The sequence below is a fragment of the Sceloporus occidentalis genome, unplaced genomic scaffold, assembly GCF_023333645.1.
Source record: "Sceloporus occidentalis isolate IW3139 unplaced genomic scaffold, rSceOcc1.0.p SCAF_6, whole genome shotgun sequence".
Taxonomy (NCBI): domain Eukaryota; kingdom Metazoa; phylum Chordata; class Lepidosauria; order Squamata; family Phrynosomatidae; genus Sceloporus; species Sceloporus occidentalis.
This window is the reverse complement of record NW_028316986.1, coordinates 82881494-82897736: the sequence shown is the minus strand read 5'-3', so window position 1 is coordinate 82897736 and position 16243 is coordinate 82881494. Positions and strand designations below refer to the sequence as shown.

Genomic DNA, 16243 nt, shown 5'->3' with positions numbered 1-16243 from the left:
CATTACAAAATCTTTTATTTTGTTTTATTTCAGCAAAGATCAGAAAGTCATGTCTCCTGCCCTCAAAGCTAGCCAGCGAATACAGCTTTAAGAATTTCCCCAGAAATCCACTGGTGAATTATCCTGCTCTAGCCTTAACAAAATCAATAGATGCCCTTCAACAAGGAGAGAAGGCATTGTTTCATCGCGCACATCAAGTTCCAAAAAGCTGCCTCAAGCCCCCATCAGGCATGAGCCACAAGAAAAACCGCAGAAGTTTACCAGTTGGTATCTGTCGGAGCTGTGAGATTCTAGAAGACACCCCAAGTGTGCCTCTATGGCCACGGTCTCATTCTCTTGGCGATCTTCATCGAGAATGTGGTACTAACTGTGTAAAGTCTGTGGGTGCTTTACCTCAGAGTTCACAGGATTTAACAAAAAGTTTAGCTGGCTCTGGAAGTGCTGTGCAGATGACAGAACTGTTGATAGCACAGCAAGGAAAACAGGTTGTTGATTCTCTAAATAGAAAAGCAGAGGAATTGCACTTATCTGCAACCATCCCTTCCAGTGGATCATTTCCTCTGTTTCCACCTCAGAACTGTGGAGTTCGGTCATCTTCACTTTCACGTGCTGTAACGTGGAGCCCTTTTGAAAACTGTAAAAAGAGCAGTCATGATCTGGGAAGGGATGATCAATTTCTAGTCCCCAAGGAGGGTACAGAAGTAGGTCAGATCGGTACAGAGGAGCCAAGAACACAGCCAAAAAGCTCTTCACAACCACCCCCAGTCCCAGCCAAAAAAAGCAGAGAACGGCTTGCTAATGGACACTGCCATCTCCCTTCAGCCCATTCTTGTCCTGATGTGCCATCTTTGCCAGCAAAAAAGACTGTCCAGTGTGGCTCTTCTGATTCCCATGCTTTGACTGTGTGTAGGCCCTCTCCTGAACAAGAACCTTGCGTACAGCCTCCTTGGTTATCTGATCTGCCAGACACTGCTAGTGTCCAACAGCATGTGTTAAAATTATGTCCTTCAGTAAGAAAAACCTCCTGCAATAGAGGACTGGATCTGGAAATATTGATAGAAAACAAGCTACACTCTGAGGATATTGATCTCACAGAGGACCCCTATTCTGATAAGGTGTGATATAGACAGATTGAATGTTTCCAAACTCTATACATTGATCCACTTTGTGTTTTCATTTACTATTCTGTGAAGCTGTTCCTTAGAGTTGAGTGTTGTATAAACATAAACTGATGATAAGGAAAGATAGCAATAGCAAGTACATTTCACATTTCTATACCACTTATCAGTGCACTTAAGCACTCCCTAAGCGGTTTACAGTGTGTAAGCTATTTGCCCCCAACAAGCTGGGTACTCATTTTAGCGATCTTGGAAGGCTGCCAGGCTGAGTCAACCCCAAGCCACTGGCTGTTATTGAACTCACAGCCTTGTGGTTTGTGAGTGAATGGCTGCAGTACAGGCATTTAACCATTGCACCACCACTGCAATAACTGAAATATTACTGACATCCCAAATTAGTTCAGCCATTGTATGAAGGCATAAATTGTCTCATGTAGTGCTCCCTACACAGTTCTCACCATTCTCATGCACAGTTCTCATCATTCTATTACGAAGCTGTCATTGTGGATGTTTGAGCTGATTGCATGCTTCATATGTAGACCCACTGTAAATGAGCAGTTTACTGTGGTTTAAGCTACCACATCGAATTATTAGAAGTAGTCTCCATGTGAAGGTGGTCCATGTCCTGGCTCTAATGACTACAGCAATTCCATAACCTCACATAATGGCTACTGAAAGTATTAGGGTTGCTGGAGACCATGTGAAAGTAAGTTTCTGTCAAATAGTAACCAATACATGCATTTCCATTTATGCTGAACACAATCAAGAAAAGATCAAGGCATATGTTAATAATAATGGGAGATTCAAATCCATGTTTGATTCAGCAATGTATGTAGAAGTCAATGGAAATTTCAGGTGTTGGCTTTGGTTGGATAATGCCTTTTGCTGATGATCAATATCAGACATGATTCTTAAGACTTTCCACTCCCAAAACTTTGATATGTTCCAAAGTAGTACAAAATTCACACTAGGAAATATAACCTTGCCAGTTATTGTCACCAGCTTTGCTTAAGGAATAAATTTAATACCTAAGATTCATAAATTCTTCTGCACAAAATGAAGTATATAAACCAATTTTTAAATGTAGATTACTGTCAAACTGGAGAAAAAATGCACCCAAGTTTAATTTGTTGTGCAAGGACAAACTATTTGGGTTAACAGTTGAAGAAGTACTCTGATTAACTAGATTTTTAAAAAATTTCTTTGTAATTTCTGTCCTTCACTATGGCTGGAAACTATAGCATGGCCGCTGTGGAATTCCAGAACTTTTGGTGCAAAGATATTCTGAAGACTTAGACCAGCCTAAGAAAGATGTTGCCACAAACATGGACCAAATCCGGGTGAAGCAGCTGAGGAAACAGCATCGTATGGCTGTAAGTCTGGGTTAAATCATGTATTTCAAAGTCTGGAGAATGGGAGAAAATTCAAAATAATGGGACAGTCCTGTGCTTTACCACGTTTGATTATATGTTCGGTAACCATGCTTTTGAACAATTTCCCAGATAAAAATGAAGTGTTTTCCCCTGTATAGAAAAACTTAACACACAAAATAGCCTGTACTCACTTGTTTGTTAGGTTTTGGATTTTGTGTGTGTGTGCGTGTGCGCACGCACGCACGCACATACATATGCATGCAAGCATGGAAGGAGCTTTTTATGCTGCTTTTATTGCTGGGAAACACTTATGCTACATCTTTTCTTTCTGACAAAGCAGATTCCATTAGTGGCGGCAACAGCAAGTGTGCAACCCATTGAGACATTTATGCCTGAATTCCAATGTGTATATCTGTATGGTTTTCTTTACAGAAATACCTCTGAAAAAGCAACAAAAAACTATGCTAACCCCATAGTTTTGTGGAAACCCCAAGGCTTCCAGTGACTTTGCCAACTCCAAGGCAAAGTTGGATTAATGGGGAAACCCCATGGTATTTCACTAGAAGTTATAATGTGTCATGCAAACAAACATAGCAGTATCAGGGTGGGAACTGTGGCTTTTGCCCATGCTGACAAGGCCCCAGTCTTGGGGAAAAGTCAGGATAGAAGTATAGTTAATCATAATATTCATTTCATTAAGGAACATAATATAGTATAAATATTAATTTTACCCTTTCTCATTCACTGTTGTTTTTTTACAGGTATCTGTAAAATAGTTTTAAAGCATTGTCTATTATTTTTAATAATGTATTTTTTAATTTGTTTTGTGTATTATAAAGGCCTTTGGCTACATAGAATAAAGTTTATTATGACAATTATCATCATTATCATCACAACCAATCAAAAATCTGCTTCCAGTTGCAATTTCCTAGCTTTGGGAGTGTTTCTGCTATATTGCCACATTTAGAAGCATCTGGGAGTAGCAATTCACTGACCTAGAGTAAGTTTTTTTAAAAAACTTTTGGGAGACTTGGAGGCCATCATAGAAAAGGCTTTAGGAGTCTCACCCTGCCCCCGGTCACCTACCCTACATGAGTGAGATCTGTATGCACACTGGTTTATCTGTTCCAACACTAAATTGCTAGATGAGACTATTTTATCAAAACTGAGGAAAAGCTCATCCAAATGGTTGTGTTTTGTTGTCTTTTTCAGATTCCAAGTGGAGGCCTCACTGAAATCTGCCGAAAATCTGTGTCCCCTGGACACATCACTTCCATAACCGACTGGTTGGTTTCTATTGGCCTTCCCATGTACACCAGTTCCCTCATGGCTGCAGGAATCAGTGACCTCAGCAAAGTGCCTTCTTTGTCACAGACATCACTGCGTGAGGCTGGTATCACAGAGGAGAGGCATGTAAGCAAGCTTTTGGTAGCAGCAAGACTTCTTAAAAACTTTGATCCAGAGACAGTTTAATAACATGCTCTGAAATGTAACATGTGTCTGTTGGGACGGCCTGCAATTCCCTTCTGTGTCAGTCTCTAATTTCTCTGAGAAATTATTGGGGGATCAGGCAACATAGGTCCTTTTCTGGGCTGTGGTGCATAAAGGAGGATGGAAGTGGCTGTCGCATGAGGGAAATAGTAGTCTGGTTTTCCCTAAAAGAAAAGGCACAAGAAATTGTTTTATTTTCTTTCAAACTCTAAAGATGGCTTAAAGCTCAGTGACACTGTCTGTATGCATTATAAAAAAGGGATCTCTCTATCTACTAAAAAAATGGAAGCAAAATCTATTTAACTTAAGCTCCAGGACATGGAATGAAGTAGCACATACAGCAGAGTTAGGTTTGCCCATCCTTTAGATCTGTCTTTGGCTAAAGTGCAACTTATTGACTAAACCATGGATATGCAGCCCTAAACATCCACACAATAAGTGCATCAAATGTGAGAGAAAGTACTTTATTAATAAATGTAATGAGGGTTCATCACTAATGGAGACACTCTGACCATCCTTTCACATTTTTTTTCTGAACTCCATTTTCCTTTTTGTAGATTTTTGGTGTTATTCGTTCAGGATGCGAATGCCTGTGACTCTCCAGAAGCTATTGGACTCTGAGGAACCCTAGCCAGGCTGTCTAATGTTCAAGGATGTTGTAGTCAAACAATATCTGGAGGGCCACAGGTTCCCCAACACTTGTCTAGTTAGGCCAAAGTTCAGGATTTAGTTCATAGCTAATTACCCTTGCAAATCATAGACAGATCCAGAAAATTCCTTTCTTTGTATAGAGTTAAAGCAATTTTTATAACTGCTTTTTAGCACTCAGCTTTTTATTTGCCTTAAAATGCTTTTGAGCAGTTCATTTACCAGCACCCATGTTTCCCAAACCTTTAATTGTTGGTGTTCCTATCAGGCAATAGACACTTTTTTGTCTAAAGCAGTTTCTATAGATTATCTCATTGTAACATCTGTTTTATCAAGTTGCTTTTTTAAAAAAATGAAATCAGAGATTTCAGTTCTCAGGCTAACAACTTGTTTATGTCAGTTTGTGTTTGCTGGTATAATACTAAAAGGCTAAAAGATATTTTGTGTTCTGTATGTACATATATATATAAATATATAAATATATAAAATTATAAAAAATGCTTTCCATAGTAATTGCAACTTGGTGTACTGTGTTATACTGGCAATAGCTTCATTGCAGCTTTGACTTGGTATCCTGACCATATCAATGGGAAACACTGATTTCTGAAAAAGGAAAGGCAAGAAATACTTTACCCAGGGGATGTAAATGAATTGGATAACCAAACTCTATCTCACATACAATGTCCAAACGAGAACTCTATTCCATTTTATAGATGGGGGAATAGTTGTCATTCTTGCAAAAAAAAAAAATCAATATAACACCTCTGTTACTTGGTGCTGAAATGATTTTGTTAGAATAAAAGTTACTTGGGCTGCTGGAGCAATTTGTTTTTTCTTTATAGTGTCATGTTCTCAGTTTCTAAAACTGTTAAAATATTCAGTGTGAAATCTTCTAGCTTCTGTGAATATAGATAGATAGTTTATTTTTGTACATTTTGTATGCCAAATAAGCTCAATGAGTCCTAATATCTAGATCATTCTATAATTTCCATTATCATGATACATTAGTTAAGAAATATTTCAGGGAAGATAACAGGCAATTGGACCAGAAGATATAGTAAATTCAGCATGGGACTTGGAACGTGGAGATATACTCCAAACATTTATGTAATGTTAAGCAAGTCTCATCACCTCTCTGTGCCTCCTTCCCTGTGCTTCTGAAAAGGGAATCATTTACATGTTCGGGAAGTGTATTTAACATAGGACATTCTGACAAAAAGCAGCGGTACCAAAGCCATTCTTGCCCAGATGCTTTTAAGCTTCATGCTTTGTGGTCAACTTTGCAATAATTTATTTAAAAAAGAAATCAAAAATGAAAAACACAATCTAGCCTAAAACTATTTGAGTTCTACTTTGAGTTTTCTTTGAGTTTTCTTTCCTTTGTGGGAGACAAAGAGAAGTAGCCAGTTCTAACATGACAGCTGTGGAGAACGTCAGACAGTTGAATGTTTTTTGTCCTTCCCTCCACCCTCTTTTCATAGTATATAAACTCTTTAAGATGCATTCTGTTAAACTAGATAGAACAACTTTTTTAAATGTCAATGAGTAGCCCCCAAGAGAGTTTGACTGATAGACGAGATCCAATAAAATCATCCCCTAGGCCTGTGATGGTGAAACTTTTAAGGTGTTACGTGGTGCCAGGGGTGCCTTCAGCTGCCTCTTTGGAGGCAGCTGAAGGCCTGGGATGGTCAGGAAGAGGAGGAACATGTGCGTTAAGCAGCTACCTTTATGAAACCTTTCGGTTGATAAAGTATCCATTATAAAGTATCCATTATCCGTTATAACTTTAAGAACAATAGGACTGGATTTTTAAATTATTTTTTGTATGGGGCTAATATTTGAATATGTCCCCTTTTTGCTGATGTAGTGATAAATATGGGTAAACACATGGTGCATGGAGAAATGAAAATGTTTTTTTAAAAGGGAGCTTAGCCTTCTCCTTCATTGCTTTTCTCCAACTTATAGTTTCTACAAAAGAGTGCTTCATAGCTATAACTTCTTATATGTAACAAGAAATTGTCCAAATGGAGCACTCACTACATTGAATCATATTCACCATTAACATTTTATAGCCCAGAGGTGCTTGCTATGTCACTGCCATGTCTAAAATCCAGATCTACAGAGTAGGGGGAGCATTTCTTTAATGAGTTGTCTCTTAAAGAGACTGTAATATACAGTGGTGCCTTCTTTTACACGGGGGATCCGTTCCGGACCCCCCCTCCCGTAAAAGAAGTTCTGTGTATGCTTCTAATGGGGCTCATGCTTGTGGAGGCGCGGCAGTGCGTGCATACCATGGGCATGTGCACCATTACTATTTCTGGTATGCAGAGCTGCTTTTTTCCATCACTGCTTTCAGCATATGCTAAAAACAGCATATAATGTGCCTGCATATGACGCGGGTGCACTGTACATTGATTCATTCCCAGCAAGCATCGTCTTCTAAACCAAGGAAAGTTTTTTGTTTGGACTACAATTCCTAGCTTTCTCCACTGAACATCCTGGCTGGGGGGATTCTGTAAGTTATATTCCGGGGGGGGGGGGGGAACTTCCATGATACACTGCTTCCACAGAGCAAACCGATAATATGGCAGGTGGCCATATTCATACTATCAAGTGCTTTAGGACTTGATTGGTCTCTTCATTTTGCTTTGATATGCACACAGTTAACTCTACCTGGAAAGATTTCCCTACATTGCATGCAGAAAGTAGGATATCATATCCTCCCATGGCATCTATAAATATATTACTTCTGTGTCAGTTAATGGTGTACAAGCATCACATCACATGTTTTTTGGTGTGGCCAAAATGACGATGGTCAAGAAGAGATTGCCTTCCTTCCTTTGCGTGTTGATTTAACCCCCCTTTTTTAAAGATCTGAATAGGGTTTATTGGCATTATGTGACTACTTATCTATTGGACAACCTGCAGTATTTTCACCTCTCTGTAATTACAATTTTTTAAAAAAAGAAAATACCTTGAAATATTTTTTTAAAATCAGATAGGAAGCTGCCAGAATTGCTCTCCCCAAAAAAATTTACATACACATTCCCTCCCACATTTCAATTTTTCAAGCTACATTTTGCACTTATATAAAGCTTTATTGGTGATTTAGTAGTTGACCATTTAAGCAATATGGGCCTAAACACACTGCAAAAGTCATAAAAATTAGGTATCTCCTCTCACAAAGGAAATACAAGGAACTCTACTGACAGTAATATGCTATTTACTCTCTGGTCCTAAATGCAGAGTTCCAGTTAAATGTTGGGTTGGAGGCAATTGGGACAAGGCCAAACTCTTGGATTGATTCAGTTCTTTTTTCTTTTTTTCCTAGATTAATGGGGCCAGTTCAGTATCCATGGTATAAGTTTTGAATTGCCAAGTTAATTACCATGGCTGAAATTTTCTTGGGTAGTTATGCGTAACCACTGTAGTTATGCAGCAAAGCAGTGATTCCTGGTCTAATTCCCCCCCCCCCAGTCCCCCACTTTCAAGTCAGCAACCCCTGTGATTGCTGGGAGTCTGTTCTGTTGTTCAGAAAGCAACTGACTGATATTCCCATGTGTGATCTCCAGTGTGACAGGTAGAAGCAGGGTCCCTGCCACAATCCCCTCTCTCCTGAGATGGCTCACCTGAAATAGGGGGGTGGAAACATCAATCTTCTGCTTCATGAGTGATAGGAAAACACTATCAATCTATCAGTCGCAGTGGCTGGTTCCCAGTAAGGGAATCAGGAAACTTTCATGGTCCCAAGGTATCCCCTTAAACTAGGGAATAGATAGGGATCATGAATACGAAGCAGTCATGAATATGTAATTCTAGATTACACATTCAAAACTGCCCACCTATGTGACTTCAACATGCTAGATGGGTCTGAGCACTGAATTGTCTTAATTGTAAACCTGACCTTTGGTTGAAAGGGCAATCTGAGGAATAAGTAATCAGAGTACAATATCTTGTTAACCCTATTCACACAGTCCTAGGTGCAGCAATAAAGGTCAGTTCACCAAGTCACAGCTGTATAACGGCATTGTATGAGGCTAAATCCAGTTATCAGTCCCAAATAGAAAGGAATTTTTTAAAAAAATTAGAAGGACTTCAGTCTAACAACTGGATTTAGTTGACTATTTTTAAGCTGACTACTTTTGAGTACAAACTAACTCTATCCCATAACTGAGACCTCTTTTTTCTGGAAACAAAAAACAAAAAAAATTAAACAAGTTATGTAACAACTAACAAATGTCGCACTTTCTGTACATGAAACAATATTTAAATAACTTATTTTTCTCCATTTGCTGTTCTTAAATAATGTAAGTAGATGTAATATACAAGTACATCCTTGCAGTTAGCATCAACCTGAGAAAGCTGTGTATAGTAAAGAAAGAAGACAAAATGGGATGGGGGGGGGGACTTATGAACGTGTAAAGATGACTGTGCTCTGGTTTTTTTCCAGCAAAGAAGGGCAACAACATTAAATTTCCTGTGTATGAAAACTTCTCTATAATTATGTCCTGTTGTTCAAAGGAAAATAAATAAATTTCTTCAAGTTCATACATATATGTAAAATTATTTTTTTACAAAAATAATAAAGACTTAATTGGAAGCGGTTCACAATTTCAATAAGGTAGGATTTTGTGAGAACAGGATGATGTTGCTGAATCTGCCTCAACATAATATATGAGCTGGAAAGGAATAAGCATCGGCTGTTGATATTTTCCAGATTTCAGATGCTCCTTTCTCTAGTCTTGAACAATATAGTGAGGCCTTCAGCTGATATTTGTTACCTTATTTACAAACAATCCTTTTGTTTCTCAGCTAGCCTCCAACAGACTGTGGATGTTTCAGATTCAGTGGTGCTCCACTGGCAAAATGGCACATCCACCCTGAAAATCCAATGGAAAGTTCCATCCATGTAGCAGCAATGTTTCACTGGTGGATTGAAGGAATATTATAGGGCTCTCAATGTAAAGCTACCCACTCACCCCCTTATTCTTCCTGACAAGGGAGAGATACAGTAGCCATCTGGTTAGTATAGTGATTCCCATTCCATCCCATTAATGTCAATGAGAGGGAACAAGGGGGTAGAGCAAAGCAATGCTCTCTCCATCTTCTGCCCTAGCTATCCCAAAATGTCAGGGATGAAGTAGATGTAGCACTTCCTCCACAGATTCTTCTCTCCCTACCTACCAATAGTTCTTTAACATGGAGGCTGGGGAGCTTTTCAACTATTCTGTGTCCCTTGCAGTTCTACCTTGAGTACTTAACATGGAATCATAACCTGAGCTGCACAGAATCTAGACCTATTCCAGAGAAAAGACAAATCTGAGGCTTTGCACCACAACTTTGCTGCCACTGATCACCAGTCAGATCCAAGGCAATATAGTTGAAACTACCCTGAACATGCATATTCCCTATCAGTGTGGCAACTGCATGGGAGCAAGGTCCATTTTTCCTTCCTGCATCCACTGGGCAGGCTGCACCAATGTGCTTTAGCATGCCCAAAGTGATGCAACATCACAGTGGGTTTGGGGGCTTTGAAGGGTTTGGGGAGTTTTGGGAGCAAATTAAAAAAAAAAAAAAGCTCTGAAGGCTTTGGTTGGGGGGCTTCTCAGGGTTCCAAGAGTTGTATGTGGCCCACAGGCCACATTTATCCATCCCTGCCCTGTGCAATGGCTCTGACAATGACATGGTAGCTGTCATTTCCTGGCACCATGGAGCTTGGAAAAACATAAAGCCCTTAACACGATATGTTGAATCAACTAGGCTAATGAACCTGGATTACATTATGAGAAAGCTGCCACTTATAAGTCTCACTTCAGACAAACCTGAAACTGAAAATGAGAAACTTGATGGGAAAAAAGGAAGAAGTGTAATTGATAAGGACACATAATTTAGAAAGGCATTACTAATTAACATACAAGACATCTTACATTTATTAAGTGGCTAATTTAGGAAGTGAAAAAGTAAGGCATCAAAAAGTCTGATGATCTAAAAGGGAATTCCCAGTTTACCTGGAAAAGCCCCACATGTCTTCTGCTGTTTCTGAATTGCATTTTTGTGGACTCATTTGCTTGTAATTTTTACATTTTAGTTATCATTTGAGGCTAGAGCAAATAACTCCTCACATTCCAATTTTCCTTTTACAATAGCTCTTAAACTCCCCCCCCCATTACATTTCCTTCCCCCCCCCCCCCTCTTTAGTCTGAGAAGTACAACTTGTCTGAATTGATCAGTTGCCAGCAGACAAAGACGGATGTAAATTCCATACAATTTTCTCTGGTTGGAATAAGAGGGATGAAAACACAAGAGTTTAGGCTCTCAAAATGTGATTCTGAATGGATGTGGGAAAGGATTAACAACACAGCAGATATGGCAGAGCAGGACAAGAATTTGACCACTCAGCTACAGCACCACTATTTTTAAAAAAGGTACTGACACAGAAATGTCACAATGCATGCAAAAACTGTAAAAATATTAAAAGGAGCAATAAAGCATCCTCCTCCCTTGGGTAACACTGTGGAGTCTCTTGATGGTAAGTGATAGATAACTTGTTCTGGGGCCCATTCATGCTATACATTTGTTATTCCATTTTAACAGCCATGATTCCATCCTATGAAATCCTGGGGTTGACAGTTTAGGGAGGGGGGGGATACAAAATTCTCTTCCAGAGAGCTTATAGTTCCTCAACAAACTACCAGCCCCAGGACTACATAGGATGCAACCATAACAGTTAAATTGGAGTAATCTGAATGGAAGCCTGGTAACCTCTCCTCTTTCAAGAGTTCATTTTGTTATCTGTATTTGTTCCAGGTATTTTGAAAATTTCCACCCACAAAATTATCCTCTATTCATTTTTGTATATTTCTTTGAACCCTGAGGTACATAAGTATGCCAAACAAGCAAATACACCCAATTGTAAGAAAAAAAGTTTGGTTACTAGTATATTATGTACATATAAGCCCAGTCTGAAAAGAATTGCACTGCTTGCCAATATGCTTTTGACCTGAATTCAAACTGCTTGTGATGGTATTTAAGGTCCTAAATGGCTTGGGACCTCAGTACTCAAGAGAAGGCCTTCTGCATGAGGATGGAATCTGCTATGGTCAATACACTGCGTGAAGACAAGACAGAGGGCCTTATTGGCCATGGCACAACTTGGGTCAAGGCTATTTGAAGAACCATATCTCTTTTTATGTGCCCATTAGAGTTCTTCTCTCTGGCCACCATCTTCTCAAGTTCATTTGGTGGGAACAAGAGAGAGAAGACCTTGTTGGCTGCTCCCAGACTTTGGAACTCCCTTCCTAGAGAGGCCAGGATGACTCTATCTTTGCTCTCCTGGCAGATCAAAACATTTTTGTACCATCAGACTTTTTTAAACTGACTAAGGCTAATGCTATGTAGTGCTGTTTTTAAGGTTTATTATATAATCTTTTTATTATTTTAATGCTTTAATATTTACTGTTTTAATTTCATAAATCAATTGTTTTTTTTAAATCGTATATTTATAAATTTCATTTTAAATCTTATACTTTTATTAATGCTTTTGTACCGTTTTTAATTTGTATTGTTTTAATTATGTTGTTTCACTGCCTTGAGCCCCATTATTGGCCCAGGTGGCTTGAGCCAGACTAAAATCGCCTATTAAAATAAGCCACTTCTTTGCAGCTCAAGATTAATACAGACCATTCTCAAACCTACTCTACCAAACTTCAGAACAATTCACTGAGCAATTATCAAGATAAACTGCAGCAACTAATGACCCTTCCCCTAACAACAACAACAAAAAAACTTAGGCCTGTTACAGACAGCCAAAATAAAGCTGCTTCGAGTCACACTGGAGGTATGGTGTTTCAATGATGAATGCATCCTAAGAGTCCAGAAGCCGCACCAAAGCCATGCTCCAGGCTGGAGCGTGGCTTTGGTGCGACTTCTGGACTCTTAGGACGCATGCATCATTGAAACACCATACCTCCACTGTGACTCGAAGCAGCTTTATTTTGGCTGTCTGTAACAGGCCTTAGTTAAAATGGTGAAATGTCATTCATCTGTCTTGTCTTTAACCTAGCATCATAACTGCAACCTGGTAGAACAAAAGAATAACTGCAGATGGCACAACAGAGATAAAGCCATCCATTCAGAGGAAACAGCAGTTACCTGGCAAGGCAAATAGAAAAGTATCCAGTATCCAGTGATCAATAAGCCACCAGTCTGGGTGCTGCCACTGAGAAGGCAATCACACTAGTCTCAGTCCAACAAATGTCCTCCATGGATGAGACACAGAGCAGGTATTTTTCTCCAGATTTTAGGAAGAAAGAATCCTAAACCCAAACGGTTTTGACTTTAGAGTTCAACACCACCAGACTGAATCTTCAGCTCAATTAATAAAATAACAGAAGTCTGCATAATATGTGCACAATTGTTGTTATGTGCCTTCATGTCGACACTAACTTATGACCATTCACTTCTAGTGTTTTCTCGGCAGGATCTCATCAGAAGAGGTTTGCCACTGCCTTCTTCTAAGACTGGGAGAATGTACTGTGCCCAGGATTACCAAGTTGGTTACCATGGCTAAGCAGAGATTCAAACCCTACCCTAGTCACCCCGACTCCTAGTTCAGCACTGAAACCACTTGTACATCATGCTAGCTCTTAAGGCAAAACTATCATAGGATTGGAAACACCTAGACCAGGCTCTACAGGCAAATGTTTATTCCAGCTCAGACATTAGAAAGGCTGCCAGACCCAGAAAAACCCAGAGGAGTGAAGACATGCAACCACCCAACGGAAAGATATTTTACCATACATCAAAGAAGTCTCAGACAGAATAAGGAAAGTGGTGAGGAAACACAACCTCCAAATGGTTTACAAACTCATGAAGAAAATCCAGCAAATGCAGCGCTCAGCGAAGGACAAGAAAGACCCTCTCACAGCCGCAGAAGTTTACTGCATACCATGCAGCTGCAGACAAGTCTACATAGGGACCACCAAACGCAATGTTCAAACACGAATCAAGGAACACGAAAGACACTGCAGACTAGGTCAGTCAGAAAAATCAACAATAGCAGAACACATTATAAACCATCCTGGGCACAAAATGCTGTTTGAAAACACCGAAGTACTGGGCCATGCCAATAACTATCAGGTCAGAATGCACAGGGAAGCCACTGAAATCCACAAACACTTGGACAACTTCAACAGGAAAGAAGAAGCCCTTAAACTATGGGGAAGTACAGACCACGGAGAAATGGTGGGCTGCAGGTGCCTGTTTTTACTCCGGAGGAATGGTGTAGCCCCCAAACCGCATGCTGTCACTCCGGAGTAAAAAGAACCCGGAAAAAAACAGTTTTTTTGCGCTGACATAGTTACATTGCGAGTGCGCCAATGGCACACTTAGGATGTAACGGACACACCACGACGTGCGGATGCTATACATCTGTTACGTCATAATGGCAGCGCCCGTGTACAAGGGATGCTGCCATTATTGCGTCATTGGCACACTCGCGATGTAACTGGTGGCACAAAAAGTACCTGTTTTTTCCAGGTTCTTTTTACTAGGGTATTAGGGTTAGGGACTATGCGGTTGGTGCGCGATCCCTAACCCTAAAATCAGCACCAGCATGGCACATTTGACCCGTCTGTTCCGAGCCAAAGTTTGGCTACCAGTCCTGCAAAACAGTAAAATCAACACTCAACAAATGCAAATGGGAAACTACCCAGGGTCAGGGGCTTTCCCAGCAAACAATTATCACCAATTGGCAGACACTAATCCTCTTTTGCATATCCTCCTACCCTGAGGAGGCCATCAACAACAGAACAATACATAGATTAACATGGGAATCATTCTTCCTTACCCAGGGTCACACTGTATATATAAACCCACTCTCTTCTTTGCCAGTATTCTCTGAAGATGCCAGCCACAGATGCTGGCGAAATGTCATGAATAAACTCTTATAGAACATGGCCACATAGCCTGAAAAACCCACAAAAAAACTACAGAAAGCCTTTGACTTCACATGTCATAGGGTTTGTTTGGCAAGATTCCTTCAGAAGAGGTTTGTCATTGCATTCCTCTAAATATGGCCTACAGCACCTAGTATTCCCAGACCCGACCCTGCTTATCTTCTAACATCACAGGATCTGGTGCCTTCAGACAATTTTTCCAATCAGATTTCCTTACAATTTCTGCAGTTTGCTCCCACAAGAGGGCACTGTTCCACTAACTAGAAATAGGAGATGAAGCTTCCTCTGCAAGACTTGCAGTGAGTTATGATACTGCCATAGGCTGTTTCCAAGATACTTTTGAGTAACAAAATAGAAATACAAACAAAACCAACATGACAGCAACAGCAATTGCTTTCTTATGTTCCTTTAACTGGAAAAAATTATGTCTTCTAGAATAACTGTTGCCTACAGTGTTTTGGGGAGCATGTTTCCAGACGTTTCCATTTATTCTCTTTGAGTGCGTACATCCAGGGACATAGCCAAGGGGGGGGGGTTCTTGGGGTCCGGACCCCCCCTTCCATTAGAAAAATGAATGGTGTGTGCTGCTGCGCCGCCGCACTCAAGCCCCATTATAATGGTGGCACTTAGTCTGGACCCCCCCCTTCCTAAAATCCTAGCTACGTCCCTGGTACATCTGTACATACTAAGGTCAGTTCCAACTCACTAGCAGAGATCCACACACTTATTGAAGAAATAAGTCAACTGCTTCCCAAAGGCCACCTGCAAATAATACCATTTAATAGAGAGAGGACACAACAAATTCTCAGTCAAAAATTGTGTTTCAGTTTCCAAAGAATAAAAATAAGCTTCTGGTTTAGGGATTTTTCAATATATTCCTACCAAAATATTTTGGTATTAAGTTACAATTATGAATGCAGCCCTGTTTTTCAGTTCAAGCCTGGTATAACAACATACCCTTCAACATCTCAAAGATGAAAGCCTGGACACATGCGGCCAAGCAACATCAAAGTGTGGTCAAAATGGCAAAATATAGCTGGGAAAGGCTGCAGCAGTGTGCTTTTTCTTGAGTGTACTAGGAAGGAGAAAATTCTGCTTCTCTTTCCCTTGAATCAAATGCAAACTACTTTTGTACTCACTTTGCAACAATTGAAAAAAGCTGAGAACAAAGGTGGGGAAAGGGATGAAGACAGTGAAACTTTGGACATTTTAAAAGCAGCTGAGAAAGTGAGATGGCAGAAGATTAATCAGGACTGTTCCTGCCAAATCAAGACAGTTGTAGGATGTGAGATAATATCAGTCCCAAACACACTGCAGAAATAATACAGTTTGAGACTGTTTTAACTGCCATAGCTCAGTGCTAGGGAATCCTGGGAATTGTAGTTTATTGTAGCACCAGAGCTCTCTGATAGAGAAGGCTAAATGTCTCACAAAACTACAGTTCCCAGAATACTCTAACATTAAACCAGGGCAATTAAAGCAATTCCAAACTGAATTATTTCTGCAGTGAGTTTTGGACCATGGTCTTCATTTAGTGGAAAATGGCAACAAGCAAAGAGAAAGGTTTTTCCCCTGCAACTTCTATGTAATGACATTGACCTTTAAAAAGAATTCTGCTAATGATATGGAATCTATTGCACAGGTTTCCAACCTCAAA

At 39.9% G+C, this 16243-nt stretch overlaps 1 protein-coding gene across 3 annotated transcripts in view; it reads left to right on the top strand.

Moving 5' to 3' along the window:
* SASH1 (SAM and SH3 domain containing 1) overlaps nt 1-7133 on the top strand; it is a 194619-nt gene extending 187486 nt beyond the window's left edge. For all 3 annotated transcript variants that reach the window (XM_089530224.1, XM_089530223.1, XM_089530225.1), the window contains 3 exons: nt 34-1115; nt 2360-2491; nt 3704-7133. In XM_089530224.1, the coding sequence (XP_089386350.1) occupies nt 34-1115; nt 2360-2491; nt 3704-3964 (1475 nt within the window). In that variant the 3' untranslated portion in view covers nt 3965-7133. The remainder of the gene's footprint in view (nt 1-33; nt 1116-2359; nt 2492-3703) is intronic.
* The last annotated feature ends 9110 nt before the right edge of the window (nt 7134-16243 follow it).